General features: G+C 36.8%; 1 protein-coding gene across 1 annotated transcript in view; it reads right to left on the reverse strand.

Moving 5' to 3' along the window:
* MCMDC2 (minichromosome maintenance domain containing 2) overlaps positions 1 to 13334 on the reverse strand; it is a 43018-nt gene extending 29684 nt beyond the window's left edge. Inside the window, exons 1-8 of the mRNA XM_082363429.1 lie at positions 10064 to 13334; positions 9157 to 9685; positions 8939 to 9069; positions 8802 to 8861; positions 6758 to 6953; positions 6024 to 6146; positions 5800 to 5904; positions 1377 to 1502 (exon numbers count right to left, since the gene is read on the reverse strand). Of these exons, the coding sequence (XP_082219555.1) occupies positions 1377 to 1502; positions 5800 to 5904; positions 6024 to 6146; positions 6758 to 6953; positions 8802 to 8861; positions 8939 to 9069; positions 9157 to 9250 (835 nt within the window). The 5' untranslated portion in view covers positions 9251 to 9685; positions 10064 to 13334. The remainder of the gene's footprint in view (positions 1 to 1376; positions 1503 to 5799; positions 5905 to 6023; positions 6147 to 6757; positions 6954 to 8801; positions 8862 to 8938; positions 9070 to 9156; positions 9686 to 10063) is intronic.
* Between the last annotated feature and the right edge of the window lie 3821 nt (positions 13335 to 17155).

The raw sequence follows: 17155 nt of genomic DNA on the forward strand, positions 1-17155 counted from the left end.
GAAATACTTGATTATTGCTGTTAAAAAGGGGAGATTTATACTCTATGACTTCAACATATACTGTAACATTCTAGACCTTCTCCACTACCTTATTCTGCCCAACTCCTGAAAGAGATGAGTGATTTAATCCAGTTGGTCAGTTTGGGAGAAACAGCTGCACACATGTAACCCAGTCCCTTTCTCCTTCCTCTTGGGCTGTCATCACAGGGCAATGATTTCTTCTACTCATCGATGCCCATGGACCAAGGGAGGCCTACATTAGTGTAGCTCTTGCCACATTTGGGTGGTTAAATCTGCCTAATTCTAGAGTTCAGCAGGAGAAAGCACACTTCACCTACATATATGTCATGTTCTGCCACCAAATCAGTAAATCTTAAAGCACTTCACAGAAGAAAATATTTTAAATATCTTTAAAATGCCTATTGTTCATTAGTACTTTCTTTCTTCAATATTTTTATTCTTTTAAGAAGTTTTTCTCAGGAATTCTCTGGTGGTCCAGTGGTTAGGACTCTGTGCTTCCAATGCAGGGGGCACGGGCCCGATCCCTGGTCGGGGAACTAAGATCCCCACAAACCACACATCGCAGCCAAAAAATAAATAAATAAATAAAGCTTTCTCTTCAAAATAAGCAGAGGAATCTAGAATCCATTGCATTTAAATTCAACTTGGGCCTCTGTTATTGCGGATGGTTATCTAGGGAATACAAAAAGAAAAAAAAAAAAATCTAACTTCATTATTTAAGATTTAACTAGCCTGTCCTATATTTAGATACTTGCGTGCCAAGTTAAGCGTAGGTCTGCTCTCCACTTTTGTTTACTTAATTCTTAATTAGGTTGCAAGGAAATTATCAGTAATAAGGGTGATATTTTGGCCCCCAACTGCCTTTCTCTTTTGTCTTATTTCTCGATTCATTCAAAACTCAGCTGAGGAAAAGGATGCCATTTTATTGGCCTCTTTTTCTCAGACCACAACAGTTACTTAGCTAGAAAACAAAGGGATGGATAGAAAAATCTTCAAACTAATCTCTAACTCTTGGCATCTTAAAACATTTTTCTTGTTGGTAATTATTAAAAAAAAAAAAATCTAAATAAGGTTTAGCCAAAAGAAAGGAGTCCTTCCTGTGGGCAAGGTTTTACATTATCTTGCTTTATTTCCTTTGCAGCATTTATTATCTGAAATTGTCTTATTAATTAGTTTACAGATTTACTGACTGTCTACCATATGATTTAAGAGTTGGAACCCTGACTGTCCTCATCACAACTGTATCCCTAGTGCTTTGAAGAGTGCCCAGCACATAGGCAACCAATACTTATTTCCTGAACAAATGGATTTAAATTTAAATATTTGTTAATATATGATACTAACATTTTTCTTACCTTTTGGATTGAAAAAAGTGATATTATTTGCCTCTATACAGAGAGTAGTTTGTGATGTTTTTATACAGGTTGGAATTCCAATAATCTTATACTCATTTCCTATATTCATTTCATTCACTAATTCATCTAAAATTATTAAACACAAGAGAAAATAACTATTTACTAAACAAAACTTTTACATGATCATATGGTTCAAAGATCTAAAACCAGTAACAATTTAGTAGTTCAATTAGTTGCTAAGTATTTACTTTTGTTTAGTATAATATGCATATTGAGTGGCATTAATATCAATACTGTCAAAGTGACTATACTACCCAAGGCAATCTACAGATTCAATGCAATCCCTATAAAATTATCAATGGCATTTTTCACAGAACTACAACAAAAAAATCTTAAAATGTGTATGGAGACACAGAAGACCCCAAATAGCCAAAGCAATCTTGAGAAAGAAAAACAGAGCTGGGGGAATCAGGCTCCCTGACTTCAGACTATACTACAAAGCTCTAGTCATCAAAACAGTATGGTACTGGCACAAAAATAGAAATATAGATCAATGGAACAGGATAGAAAGCCCAGAAATAAACCCATGCACCTATGGTCAATTAATCTATGACAAAGGAGATAAGACTATACAATGGAGGAAAGACAGTCTCTTCAGTAAATGATGCTGGGAAAACTGGACAGGTACATATACATAAATGAAATTAGAACATTCTTTAACACCATACACAAAAATAAACTCAGAATGGATTAAAGACCTAAATGTGAGACTGGACACTATAAAACTCTTAGAGGAGAACATAGGCAGAACACTCTCTGGCATAAACCACAGCAATATCTTTTTCAATCCATCTCCCAGAGTAATGGAAATAAAAACAAAAATAAACAAATGGGACCTAATTAAACTCAAAAGCTTTTGCACAGCAAAGGAAACCATAAACAAAATGAAAAGACAACCCACAGAATGGGAGAAAATATTTGCAAATGATGTGACCGACAAGGGATTAGTCTCCAAAATTTACAAACAGCTCATGCAGCTTAATATCATCAAAACAAACAACCCAATCAAAACATGTGCAGAAGACCTAAATAGCCATTTCTTCAAAGAAGACATACAGATGGCCAAGAAGCACGTGAAAAGATGTTCAACATTGCTAATTATTAGAGAAATGCAAATCAAAACTACAATGAGATACCACCTCACACCAGTCTGAATGCCTATCATCAAAAAAATCCACAAACAACAAATGCTGGAGAAGGTGTGGAGAGAAGGGAACCCTCCTACACTGCTGGTTGGAATGTAAATTGATACAACCACTATGGAGAACAGTATGGAGGTTCCCTAAAAAACTAATAATAGGACTATCATATGATCCTGCAATCCCACTCCTGGGCATATATCTGGAGAGAAACATGGTCCGAAAGGATGCATGCACTCCAATGTTCACTGCAGTACTGTTTACAATAGCCAAGACATGGAAGCAACCTAAATGTCCATCGACAGAGGAATGGATAAAGAAGATGTGGTACATATATACAATGGAATATTACTCAGCCGTTAAAAAGAGTGAAATAATGCCATTTGCAGCAACATGGATGGACCTAGAGATTGTCATACTGAATGAAGTAAGTCTGACAGAGAAAGAGAACTATCGTATGATATTGCTTATATGTGGAATCTAAAAAGAAATGACACTAATGAATTTATTTACAAAACAGAATCAGACTCTCAGACTTAGAGAATGAACTTAAGGCTACCAGGAGGGAAGTGGGGGGGGAAGGGATAGTTAGGGAGTGTGGGATTGACATGTACACACTGCTATACTTAAAATGGATAACCAACAAGGACCTACTGTATAACACAGGGAACTCTGCTTAATATTATGTAACAACCTAAATGGGAAAAGAATTTGAAAAAGAATAGATACATGTGTATGTATAGCTGAATCATTTTGCTGCACACCTGCAACTATCACAACATTGTTAATCAACTATACTCCAATATAAAATAAAAAATTAAAAAAAAATAAAAACAGTAACAAGTAGTTCAGTTAGTTGCTAAGTAGTTACTTTTGTTTAGTATACTATGCATATTGAGTGGCATTAATAATGTAAATTGAGAAAATTTTATTGCTGATAAATTTTGATACTTATAGGTGATGATGAATTAACTTCAAGAAGCATGTGACATAGTAACTAGATAGTCTCCTATAATAGTCAAAAGGCAAAACAAGATCATTGTGTTTAAAATGAAACATCTTTCCATTAAATGACAAGAGATGTTAATAAAAATGACCTTATAAGTAATAATTTTATTTGGGAAGAAAATCATTTTAAAAAGTATTATTCACAGTATATAATATAGGCAAGTCACTTTTATACACATTATCTAATTGTAAACTATAAGACAGATATTGTTATCCCCACTTTATATATGAAGAAACTGAGAGGTTAAGTGATTTGCACCAGGCTAAGTAGTTAAGTAGCACAACTGAAATTCCCATCTGGGTCTGCTCATGTCTAAGGTCTACCCAGCACAGGGAACTCTACTTAATGCACTGTGGTGACCTAAATGGGAAGGAAATCCAAAAAAGAGGGGATACATGTATATGTATAGCTGACTCATTTGCTGTACAGTAGAAACTAACACAACATTGTAAAGCAACTATGCTCCAATAAAAATTAATTTAAAAAAAAGAAAAACAAATACCGTCAATGAAAATATATCCATTTGTAATACAAATAAACTCTTTTGAATCAAAATAAATAAATAAATAAAGTCTACCAAAAAGACACTTTACTAGGTTCCTCTCTCACCTCTACAGATGGAGCAAAGCTTTTGCACAAGTTCAAAATTTATTCTAAAAAACATACGTTAAAAATCTTGATCCTCCATTATACAGTTAGAATTTGGATGGTTGTAAAACTATGAAAGAAAGGCTTACAAGGAGGAGCAAGGATTAACTTCCCTCTGTGATCAAACACTGATCTCCATTTTTTTCCTCCTCTCTGTTTCTCTCTCTATCTCTCTGTCTCTCTCTCTCTTTTAGATCCGGAGAGCATACTGATATACCCTGTAGACCTAGATGGGAAGAATCAGCCCCAAGATTTGAGAAAATAAAAACCCCAAACCAAATAAACAAACATTCCCCCTGCCCTACCCCGCAAAAGACCCCTGAAGGAGACAGTATGAATTACAAGGAGAAAATTAAAGCAAATCATTTTTCAACTGTTCCTTGGAATCTTACAGTTTGATGGATGTGTCCTGAAGTCAAGAAAGGGTCAAGAGGAAGGCTAGGAGGCTGGGAAGTCTGGGTATCTCTCCTGATAACCCCCAAAGGCCTGCTTTTATTAATTTAACTTCTAAAAATGTATTTGGGTTCTATTAAGAGTTTATTTGAATAAAGGGTTTTGTACTAAAATATAAGTTGGATAGTCACATGTATTTCTATATTGTAATGTATGGTTTGTATATAATAGAATTAAGTAGTTAAAATCATAGACTTTGAAGCTAGAATGCCTGAGTTTGAATCATGGCTGTGCCATGTACTAGCTGTGTAACCTTGGAAAAGTTACTTAACTTCTCTGTGCGTCCATTTCCACATTGTAAAATGGACATAACAATAGAACCTACTTGAAAGAGTTGCTGTGACTAAATGAGTTAATATATGTAAAAGTGCCTGGCACATAGTAATTGATATTAAAAATTACCTATTATGATCTGGGCTTACATGCCTGCCTTGTCCTTGACAGGCCATGGTGAAAAGACTTCTTGTTTGAGTCTCTGCTTTCTAACCCTTGAGTTTCCTACACATGGTTGACATTCAAGATCTCTCTTTACAAAAAGTTTAATTCTTCCAATTTTAGCCCAAGAAAAGAGACTGAACCCCATCCTCATTTTCACAGTTCTGGTTTCTCAACAACACTCTTCCCTGGGTGATTGATACTGATAATGATTTCCTCCTTTATGGCAGAATCTGTCTACTCACAGGTCTTTACCCATGCAGTTCTCAACAGTTAATCATATGTCGATGCTCATTCATTTATTTAACAAATATTTATTGAGTTTTTACTATGTGCAGTAAAAAACCCAAGTCCCTACCCTCCTGAAGCTTATATTTTAAAAAAATAATTCCAATATTTATATAAGACATACACATACAATAATGGGAGATTATTACTGTAAATAATTGTGACCCTGAGACTTAGCATAGTGCTTGAGACATAGCAGGTGCTAATATCTTAAGTGAATGTTGTATGACTGAATGAATAATTGTTATATTAGCTAAATATGACTCTTTAAAATACTCAAGAAAGAGAAGACCTATGATTTTCAAGCTTTTGAAGTACCATTTATAATATATAAGCATAAACAAGTCAATTATATAGTTTATATATTTTAGTGCAAACAGAACTTACTTACCTCTGAGGAAGATTGTGAGAGATTGAAACCTAAATGGCTGGTTGTTAGAATATCCTTGAAAAGCACGAAGTGCCTTTGTGGTAATTATTTCAACTATCTGTTTATCTTAAGGCAAAGAGTAAAAAAGAATCAGTTATTAGAATATATATTCAATTTAATTTCTACATTAAAATATCAGACATTATTTTAAAAATTGTAATTGTAAAACGTAAATGCATTTTTACCACCAAGTACTCTAAATTTTCTGTCTTCTTGAAGCGAAGATGAACATAGATTACACAAAAAGTCATTTCTTACTGTTGCAGATTCTGTAGCACCAGGCACATGCACTCTTATATACTGAAATCCTGAAAGAAAATAGAGTTAAGCTAAATTTGCCTTCAGATTTAGCTTTCCATTTTCAGTCCTTTAAAATGAATCTAATTCAACATACAATTAGATCAGTTTTGCATGTGGGTTCATAGCAGTTCAATCAACATTTATTGCATGGCTATTTCTTGCCAGGCACTAGTGCTATGGATACTTAAGCACACAATTTCAATAGGTGGCAATAGGAAACAGATCATTTCAATATGCAGTATTCATATACAAAGTGTTCAGAGAGCCGAGAGGAGAGGCATCCAACCCAATAAGAGGTGGGGATGAATGGAAAAGATGTCCTGGAAGTTAAGCCAAAGGGTTGAGAGAGGACATTACATGGAGAGGGAACAGCATGAACAGTCATGAAACAGCGTGTGAGAAAAACAAGTACTTCGCAACACAAGAGCATCTGTTAAATTATAGGGGAGAGGTGTGGAAGAAAGAACGAATTTCAAGATTATGCAAAGTAGACTTGTAAACATTAGGAGACACCTAATTTTACTCCATTCTTTCTATGCTGTGAATGTTTTTTAACTAATTGTAAACATGATTTAAGATTAAACAATAAATTGTTTTGATTTTACATTTTAATATTTACCTTTTGAAAGAGGGCATGCTTCATCTGAACAAAGAAATCTTGCACCTTGTGTATACTTGGTTACAGTTGTCATTGCAATCACAATTCCTTGCATCATATAAAATCTTTGAGATGTATAATCAAGTGGAAACTTACAAAGATCAAGACTATAACTTGGCAGAGGAGGTAAATGTGTTAACTTCAGCAGTATATTAATCTAATAAGAACACAAAAATAGTATTAATAAAAATTGCAGATCCAATTGGACTTGCATTACAATATAGTAAGTATATTTGTAGGTTAAATCAAACAGATAATTTGTTAGTAGTATTAGGAAACAATCTTTTGAGCATTAAGAGAAAAGTGATTTAAATATAAAATTAAAGATGCAAAATCTTATAATCTGATATTTTAATTGAAAATATCATTATGAACTCATTTTTCTTTAAAAATACACATTTCCTCGCTATATTCACTGAAAAGACTTATTTATAAAACAATAACAACTCAATAGCAACAAACACTTCTAGTGCCCAGATCTCTAAATATAATTTCTCATGAAAAGGAACCTGAGCTCCTTAGGGGAAATGGCTGATTCCAGGTCTGGGGCAGAAAATACACCAGATGGACCTCCTTGTGCATCTCCTTGTGACAGAAACCAGGGGGGCTTAAAAACTAATGAAATGTGTCAAAAGGACATAAGAACAAACTTTAAGGAGCTCCCAATGACCAAAGTTAGATAATATAAGCATCAAAAAGAATGACAAAGATTCATTGAAACCTATCAGATATATTTAAAAATTCATGTAATTCTTCATAGTTTAAAAAAGGAAAAACAAACAAAAAATATTGGTCATCATTGGAGGCTGCTATATTTCAACTCATCACTCTGAAAATTTATAAATGGAAAGAATCAAACATTTCTTCTGCTTTTCCTGTACAAATTGTATTGCAGGGTAACCAAATAGTTGATGAGAGGAAAAACTTCTCTTACAGGATAGTTTCAGCTAATAAATATAGAAAGTTTGCTAAAATTAGGAAAACCACAATTTTGAAACTCCTAATGAAATAATGGAATCTAGGCAGTGACTATCAATAGCTGCAAAAACCATTAGGTGACAGTTGATGGGAGACTGTATATTGGAGGGATCAGACTGACATCATCTGCACCCACTGATCAATTGTGGCATTGCTAAAAGTGGGATAACAAATAGGACAGTTCTCCTAATGTAGGGCAGTATGAAACACATGACACTATGATATATTCTCATCAAAATGAGTTGAACTTGAATCTAAGCAAGTCTTTAGAGCCAACGTTTTTTTCCAGAAATTTGGTGTCTAGGGGTATAAGTTAAATACTACAAGAACATAATCAGACAAGTCCAGATTATGAGACATTTTACAGGACAATTAACTAGTTTCTTCAAAAATTCAATGGCATAAAAAGGGAGGGGGAGGAAATGGCTCTAGATTAAAAGAGACTTAGGGAGATGTAAGAACCAGTTATAATGTGTGTACCTTGTTTTAGTCCTGACTTGAACAAATCAACTGTGAGACAGTCTTGAGACCCCGATTGGGTAAATTTCAATATGGACTGGATATTAGATGATACCAAGGAAGTATTATTATTTTTTTTGTAAATGGTAATAATGGCATTAGGGTTATATAACAAAAATGTCCACAATTTTTAGAGGTTGATACATACCAAAGTATGTAGGGGTGAAACACAGAATGTATTTTAAAGATTTGCTTTAAAACATTTCAGAAAAAAAGTGACGATGCCAGTATGGCAAAATATTGCAAACTATGAAATCTGCGCGATAGATATATGGAGGTTCACTGTATTATTCTCTTTATTTGGGGGTATGTTTGAAATGTTTTATTATAAAAATGTTTAATGTTATAAGTGATAAAACAGGACGTAAAGATGCGTATGTAGATAATCTATTAAACTTTGAAAATATGTTTAAACAAAAAATACATATGAATATAAAAATATTTATTTACAAGGTATCTTGAAAGTATTGTACCTTAGTTTTCTTTGTTAAATTAAACTAAAACTTACTTGAGCTTCAGTCTGTAATTGTCCAATTAATGAGAGAGTCTTAACAGCAATAAAACAGACCTGTGATTTCAAACAAAATACCAAAGAAGTTAGCAAAAATTCCATGTGGCATAAAATTATTTCTTTCTTTAACTTACTGATTGAAAAACTTGAGCAGCTTTTAAAGGCTGGTGTAAAATATGATTTCCAAGTTCAGCATCCAACTCAATAATATCAGAGGGATTTATTAAAATACTGAATCGATAGACAGCATAACTTTGTTTTGAATCTGTAAAAATACACAAATATAAAAATGAGGACAGTTATACGTAGGACTTTAAAGTTTCTAAAATAAAGTCAACTTTGCTGAACATACCATTGTAGGATTTGCAATTGTCTATGAACTTCTGGAGGCCTCCACTTCTGTCAAGATAGATAAGGGCTGCCTCTTTCATTTTTAGATTTGACATTTTCTCCTAGTTAATGATTCTTCTCTTTTACTGAATGATTAAACCACAGTTGCTGGTGAAGACTACAGAGAGTGAAATTCATAGAAAAGACAAGAACACCCAGAAATTTAAAAAAAGTTACATTTAAGGATCTATAATAAAACTGTTTAAACTATTAAATGTAAAATTGACAGTGAAATAAAATGAGGTAAAATTTCCAACTTAAAAAATTCCTGGGAGTTCCCTGGTGTCCTAGTGGTTACGATTCCGGGCTTTCACTGCCATGGCCTGGGTTCAATCCCTGGTCCGGGAACTGAGATCTGGTAAGCCCCGTGTGGTGCAGAAAAAAAAATCCTACTCAAAGGGAAACAAAACTGGTTTCTCTTGCCAAATGATATTTTTATCAACACTAGGTTATGAGACTCGCCATAAGATTTCAAATTTAAGAACAGGAGCCTCTGGGCTTCCCTGGTGGCGCAGTGGTTGAGAATCTGCCTGCCAATGCAGGGGACGCGGGTTCGAGCCCTGGTCTGGGAAGATCCCACATGCCGCGGAGCAACTCGGCCCGTGAGCCACAACTACTGAGCCTGCGCGTCTGGAGCCTGTGCTCCGCAACAAGAGAGGCCGCGATGGTGAGAGGCCCGCGCACCTCGATGAAGAGTGGCCCCCGCTTGCCACAACTAGAGAAAGCCCTCGCACAGAAACGAAGACCCAACACAGCCATACCATACATACATACATACATAAATAAAAAGAATGTAAGCAGACAAGAATAGCATTAAAAAAAAAAATAAAAAATAATTAAAAAAAAAAAAAAAAAAAAAGAACAGGAGCCTCAAATGTCTCTTTACAGAGTAGGTATACCAAAAAATGCTTGTTGAAACTAATATTGGATAATGAGGTCCTCTTGCAGGCGTTGTTTAAAAAAATGAAAGTGGTAAAAGCTGTTTCACAAATTCAATATAAGTAACAAAATGTAGCTAGCCTACGAAGTCTGAAAACCTGGATCTAGATCCAGCATTTGCTAGTTGCTGTGGGTAAATTACCCAACCTCTCTTGGTTCATCTGTAGGAAATTAAGGGGTTGTATTAGATGATAAGGTCTCTTCTAGCTTTAAATTTTCTATCAGGGACCAACATAAAACATTAAACCACAGTAATGAGAGTGGAATACATAAAATTCATTTAAAGACAGCAAACACCAATTGGAAACAATATATGCCAAACATTGTATTAGGTTCTAGGGATAAAATGATTAAGATTGAATCCTGCCTTCAATGGCTGCCAATTTAGAGAAGTCAGAAATAATGACTATCACATTTATTCATTATCAAGTATTTATTGGGCATTTACTATTTATTGGATATCAGACTGTCCTAGGCACTGGGGGTACAAAGATCAGTAAAATATGGTCCCTACTGTTCAGAGAGTACAGTGAGGGAAAATAGATATGTAAAACATTATAATTCTGTACAACTTATGTGCTATTAAAGAAATATTTATGTACTAGAGAGCACAGAAGGAACAACATACACGAAATAGCTCACAAAGTTTGGGGTCATCCTCGTGTAGGGGTCATAATATTTTCTATTGTTTTAGGACATTGTGATTTAATACAGTGGGGACATAGACATGAAGTGATAAATTCTACTTTAAAGGTGACATTTGATAGGTAAGATGTCACTGATTGAAGGAGAGGTGAAGAGAGGAAGAGAAAGTTGTCCAAGGATAGAGGTAATCCCCCTTCCCCTAATTTTCAGACCTACACTGTTGAATCCATACCCCTGTTCCTTGGAGTTCAGGTCACTTTCCAAAGAAAAGTAATCGAGACTGTCCTTCTCGCTATTATATGGCGGGGGTGGGGGGGGTGGGGGGGTGGAGGGACGCACGGCGGGAGGGAGCGGGAAGAGAAACTTGGGAGTTCATTTCTCTGTGGCCCTAAGTTCAACTATCTTTAAGTGTGTGCTGTGTTCAGAACGTTACATCTGTGCTTCATGAGAACGTAGGGTTTCCGGGGCCGAATGAAGGGAGGTTGCTAAAAAGGAAATGGCTGTGTGGAGCTCAACCAGACTGAAAAATTTTGAAGTCCACGATGATTATACAGACAAAGGGAAACCATCAAAGTTTTTAACAGGTGAGTAATGTGGTCAGATTTTTATTTTGTAAATCAGTACCCGCCGCCAGTGCGGAAAGTGGGTTGGAATAGAGGAAGAAGTGTCAATCATCAGTTTCTAAGTATTGAAAATAGTCCTGGGAGATGGATGGCCCCATCTAGGGCATTAGGGGTGAAATGGAATGGAGGGGATGGACTCCAGACTTTTTTTAAAGATTTCACCCTGGGCATGGTTTCCGGTCTGTGAGGGTGGGTGGATGATGCCGCTCTAATGGAAATACGGAAGCCGGGAGAAGAAGAGGGAAATAAAAAGGTAAAGTTCCTTTGAAATTTGCTGACTCTGACGGGCTCCTGGGACATCCAGATAGACAGAAGCCCTAGGGCGACATAAACCAGGGCCTGGCGTTCAGGAACTTAAAAAAGGCTAGAGAGAACACTGCTCTGGGCATCACCTGGGTAAAGCGGGCGTCGTCCTGGGAGGGGATGCATTTCCAAGGTATGGGAAAGTGGAGGAAAAGACATGGACGCCTTTGGAAAAGCATCCAATAAGCGAACCGGGATATAATTCTACAGGTCTTCCCACAGCCTAAAGAACCCAAGTGTTGGTTCCCTTGAAACAGACGCGGGGCGTGTCTTCTCTGCGGGCCGCGGCAGCAGGAAACCACCTCACAACCAAAGTGGATGCAAAGCGAATCCGGCCTCACACCCTGGGCTCCAGGGCCTGTCCCACCCTCAGAGGCAACCTCCAGCACTGCGGACCCCAGCCCAGCAGTGTGTGACCACCCCCCACTCTCGCACCCACCGAGCTTCGTCCGTCGCGCGCCACCTCAAGCCCGAGCCCGGGAGCCAGCAGGCCCACGCGCGCATGCGCGCACCTCCTGGCCGTTGGAGGCGCGGAGCCTGCCGGGACCGCCCCTTCCGGTCACCAAGGCAACTACCCTGACATGCCCTCCACCCTCTTTAATAGAGTCGCTCGTGCTTCCTCCCTGCGAGGCAAAGAGACAGAGAGAAACATAGAGACCCTCGGTTTTCGTTGTTATCGCAGGCCAAGGGTGTCCCTGTTCGTTTCAAAAACTTACTAAAAACTCTCCTGGTGGGAACGCAAAACGGTGGAGACAATTTGGAAAACTTTCCCTGATAAAGAACCACAGTTACTATATGACCCAACAATTGCATGTCACATATTACATATTATACATAGATAATATGAGAGGGAATATAAAACATATGTTGACACAAGAACTTATATGTGAATTTTTATAGTATTGATGTTGATAGTATTATAATAGCCAAAAAGTGGAAACAACTGATAAATGGGTAAATAAAATGTGGTATATCCATACAACGTAATGTTATTTGGCCATAAAAAGGAATGAGGTCCTAATATGTGCTACAACATGGATGACCCTTGGAAATATTATGCAAAGCAAAAGATTTAGCTAGATAGGAAAGGCCAAATATTGTATGATTCCGCTTATGTGCAATGTCCCAAATAGACAAATCTGAGAGAGAGAAAATAGATTAGTGGTTGCCTGGGGCTTATGGGGTGACTGCTAATGGGTATGGGTTTTTTTAAAAATTGTGGTAATATACATAAAACTTACCACTTTAACCATTTTTAAGTGTACAGTTCAGTGATGTTAAGTACATTCACATTGTGAAACCTCACCACGATCCACCTCCAGAACGTTTTCATCTTCCCAAATTGAAACTCGGTCCCTGTTAAACAATAACCCATTTCCCGGCTTCTTACTCTCCCACGTGCCCCTGACAACCAGCATGCTATTTTCTGTCTCTATGAATTTGACTACTCTAGGTACCTCATGGAAGTGGCATCATATAGTACTTGTCCTTTGTGACTGGCTTATTTCACTTGACAAAATGTTTTCAAGGTTCATCCATGTCATAGCACATCAGAACTTCCTCTTAAAGGCTGAATAACATTCCATTTTATCTATATACCACATTTTGTTTATCCACCCATACAGGGTTTCTTTTCGAGGTGATGAAAACGTTCAAAATTGATTGTGGTGATAGTTGCACAACTCCGAAGAAACCAAAAGCCAGTGGATTTGACACTTCAAATGGGTGAATTCTAAGGTATGTGAATTAAATATCAATAAAGCTGTTAGCAAAAAGCCAAAACTTGTGCTGAGTCCTCCCCCGTTAGTATTACTTGGTACAGTTATGCATGGGGGTGGGGCATCAGGAGGTGGAAGGTTGGACCACATGCCATGGAAAAGTACTTGAAGCCACCCCCTTCAGTATTTAACAGGGTTGACAAAACACCACAGAATTTGTTTCTCTGGGGGGAATATAATCTATATGAGTGACGAGGTGAGGAAAATATTTTGCTGAACTAGAAATCAATTTGCAACAGCAAAGGGCTGTTAAAACCGTCTCGTACTACAATTCTGTGGTCATGAACACTATTGACACTTTAGATGAGAAGAACTAGGCTATGGTCTGCTGATGGATCTTGTGTTTTATGGTAGAATCAATTCTTCAAAAAGGTATTCATATATAGTTTAAAGTTTTGCAGGGGAACCCGTGTCCCCTGCATTGGCAGGCGGGTTCTAACCACTGCGCCACCAGGGAAGCCCGCCAATCTGTTTCTAATAAGGAAAGCAGCCGCTCCAGTCCTCCTCGGAAACCCTGAGGAGTCTTCTCTTTTCTCCCTTACCAGTCAAATAAGAAGCATTAAAATTTTGATTCTAGACATCACTATCATTTTCAGAGAGTTTGCAATGTGCAGTAGTGGACGGAATACTTAAAATTTTAAGTGCTTTTCTTATGTCCAACGTATTTTAAAGGATTATTAAAAACATAAAAACCTATTAGAAGATTCTACTGGACTTGGTTGATTTAAAACACCATGATTACTTTGGCATGGAAATGAATTGTTATGGTTAACTGATTAACCAAAACTTATTGATACATTGCTGTAAATACTCAGCATTTTGTTATTACAGAATATCACTGAACATCACAAATTTTCAGTGGCAGGTTGAGAATTAGAAGCCCCCCAATAGGTTGAAATTTCAAAGTAGATATCCCATGTGTAAAACTAGTAACTTATGCAAGAAGCAACATTTTTAGGTACACTCATATAGGGCATTTGTTAGGCAGATTCATAAAGATGAATACTTCATAAGTGATAGGTTCATTTTAATTTTTTAACTTGGGGGTGGTTGTGTGGAAGAGGACTGTTTTATGCAAATCAAAGTCCTTTCCCTTTCCATTCTCATCCCCTCTCCCATTTTTTCTTTTTCAGCAGCTACACAGGACCTGCTCTCATGCTTTTTTCTTTTAATTTTTTAGAGCAGTTTTTAGGTTCACAGCAAAACTGAGTAAAAGTTAGAGAGAGTTCCCTCTGACTTCCCTTCTTTTTCTAGTTTCCTAAGGTAGGAACTTAGATTGATTTTAGATCTTTCTTCCTTTCTAATTTATGCATTCGATGCTATAAATCTCCCTCTAAGCACTACTTTCTTTGTATCCACAAATTTTGATATTTTGTTTTCATTTTCATTTAGTTCAAAGCATTTTAAAATTTCTCTTGATATTTCTTCTTTGATCCATGTATTATTTTTAAGTATGTTGTTTAATCTTCATGTATATAACTGGGACTTTCCAGTTATTTTTTGTTATTGATTTCTAGTTTAATTCCATTGTGGTTTTAGAGCAGACATTATATGATTTCTACACTTTTAAATTTGGTAAACTGTGTTTTTTTATGGCCAAGAATTTGATCTATCTTGGTGAATGTTCCATGTGAACTTGAGAAGAATGTGTTATCTGTTATTTTTGGATGAAGCAGTCTACAGAAGTCACTTCTATCCAGTTGATTGATGGTGTTGTTGAGTTCAACTATGTCCTCGCTGATTTTCTGCCTGCTGGATCTGTCCATTTCTGAGAGACGGGTATTGAAGCATGCCTAATGTAGCTTTATATACCCTGTTGTTAGGTGCATACATATTAAGGATTGTTATGTCTTGGAGAATTGACTCCTTTATCACCATGTTTGTTTAACCTATCTATCTGCGCCAGGTCTTAGTTGCAGCATGTGGGATCTTCGTCGTGGCATGTGGGATCTTTGCTGTGGCACGTGGGATCTAGTTCCCTGACCAGGGATCGAACCTGGGCCCCCTGCATTGGGAGTGCGGAGTCTTAACCACTGGACCACCAGGGAAGTCCCTAATGTCCTTCTTTATTCCTGATAACCTTCCTTTCTCTGAAGTCTACTCTGTCTGAAATCAATATAGTTACTCCTCCTTTCTTTTGATTAGTATAAGCATGCTATATATTTTCTCCATCCATTTACTTTTAATCCGTATGTGTCTTTATACTTAAAGTCGATTTCTTATAGACAACGTGTCGTTGGGGCTTGTTTTTTGATCCACTCTGAAAAATCTGTCTTTTAATTGGTGCATTTAGACCACTTATGTTCAGAGTGATTATTGATATAGTTGGATTAATATCTACCATATTTGTTACTGCTTTCCATTTGTTGCCTTTTTACTCCTTCCTATTTTTGTCTTTTATTTCTCTGCCTTCTGTGATTTTAATTCATTCCATTTTCTCTCCTTTCTTAGCTGTCAGTTACACTTTTCTTTTCTTTTTTAAAATTAATTAATTAATTAATTAATTAATTTATGGCTGTGTTGGGTCTTCGTTTCTGTGCAAGGGCTTTCTCTAGTTGTGGCAAGTGGGGGCCCCTCTTCATCGTGGTGCGCGGGCCTCTCACTATCACGGCCTCTCTTGTTGCGGAGCACAGGCTCCAGATGCGCAGGCTCAGTAATCGTGGCTCACGGGCCTAGTTGCTCCGCGGCATGTGGGATTGTCCCAGACCAGGGCTCGAACCCGTGTCCCCTGCATTGGCAGGCAGATTCTCAACCACTGCGCCATGAGGGAAGCCCCTTTTCTCCTTTTTTAAATTGATTGTCCTAGACTGTAAATATACATTTACAACTAATCAAGGCCCACTTTCAAACGACACTGCTTCATAGTATAGTGAAGTACCTTAGTGTGAATACCTTATAATAACAAAATAATCTTACTTCCTCCTCCTCATTCCTTGTATCATGGTCATTTGTTTTACTTACGTAAAAGCATATGCTTGCTTATGCATACATAATCAAATACATTGTTATTATTTCAGTTATCTCTTAGATCAATTAAGAAAAAATAAGTTTTTATATTACCTTCACTTATTTCTTCTTGGATTCCTTCTTCCTTTCTTTATGCAGATCTGAGTTTCTGAATTATATTATTTTCCTTCTCTCTAAAGAACTTCTTTTAAACTCTCTTGGAAGGCAGGTCTACTGGCAACAAATTACCTCAATTTTTGTTTGTCTGAGGAAGTCTTTATTTCTCCTTCACCAAGTTGGTGGGGTTTTTTTTCTCTCTCTCTCAACACTTTAAATATTTCAGTCCACTCTCTTCTTGCTTGCATGGCTTCTGAGAAGTCAGATGTAATTCGTATCTTTGTTTCCTCTGGCCTCTTCCAGGATTTTTTCTTTGTCTCTGATTTTCTGTAGTTTGAGAATATATGCCTAGCTATAGTTTTGTTTTGTTTTGTTGTCTTTGCATTTATCCTGCTTGGTGTTCTCTGAGCTTCCTGGATCTGTGGTTTGGTGTCTGACATTAATTTGGAGAAATTCTGTCATTATCGCTTCAAATATTTCTTCTGTTCTTTTTTCTCTCTCTCTCCTTCTGGTATTCTCATTACATGTATGTTACATCTTTTGTAGTTGTCCCACAAACTGAGCGTCTTTCTCAGTTTTCTGCTTCTCCCCCCGCCCACCCCATATTAGG

The sequence above is a fragment of the Balaenoptera borealis genome (genome assembly GCF_965194805.1).
Source record: "Balaenoptera borealis genome assembly, chromosome: 17".
NCBI lineage: Eukaryota > Metazoa > Chordata > Mammalia > Artiodactyla > Balaenopteridae > Balaenoptera > Balaenoptera borealis.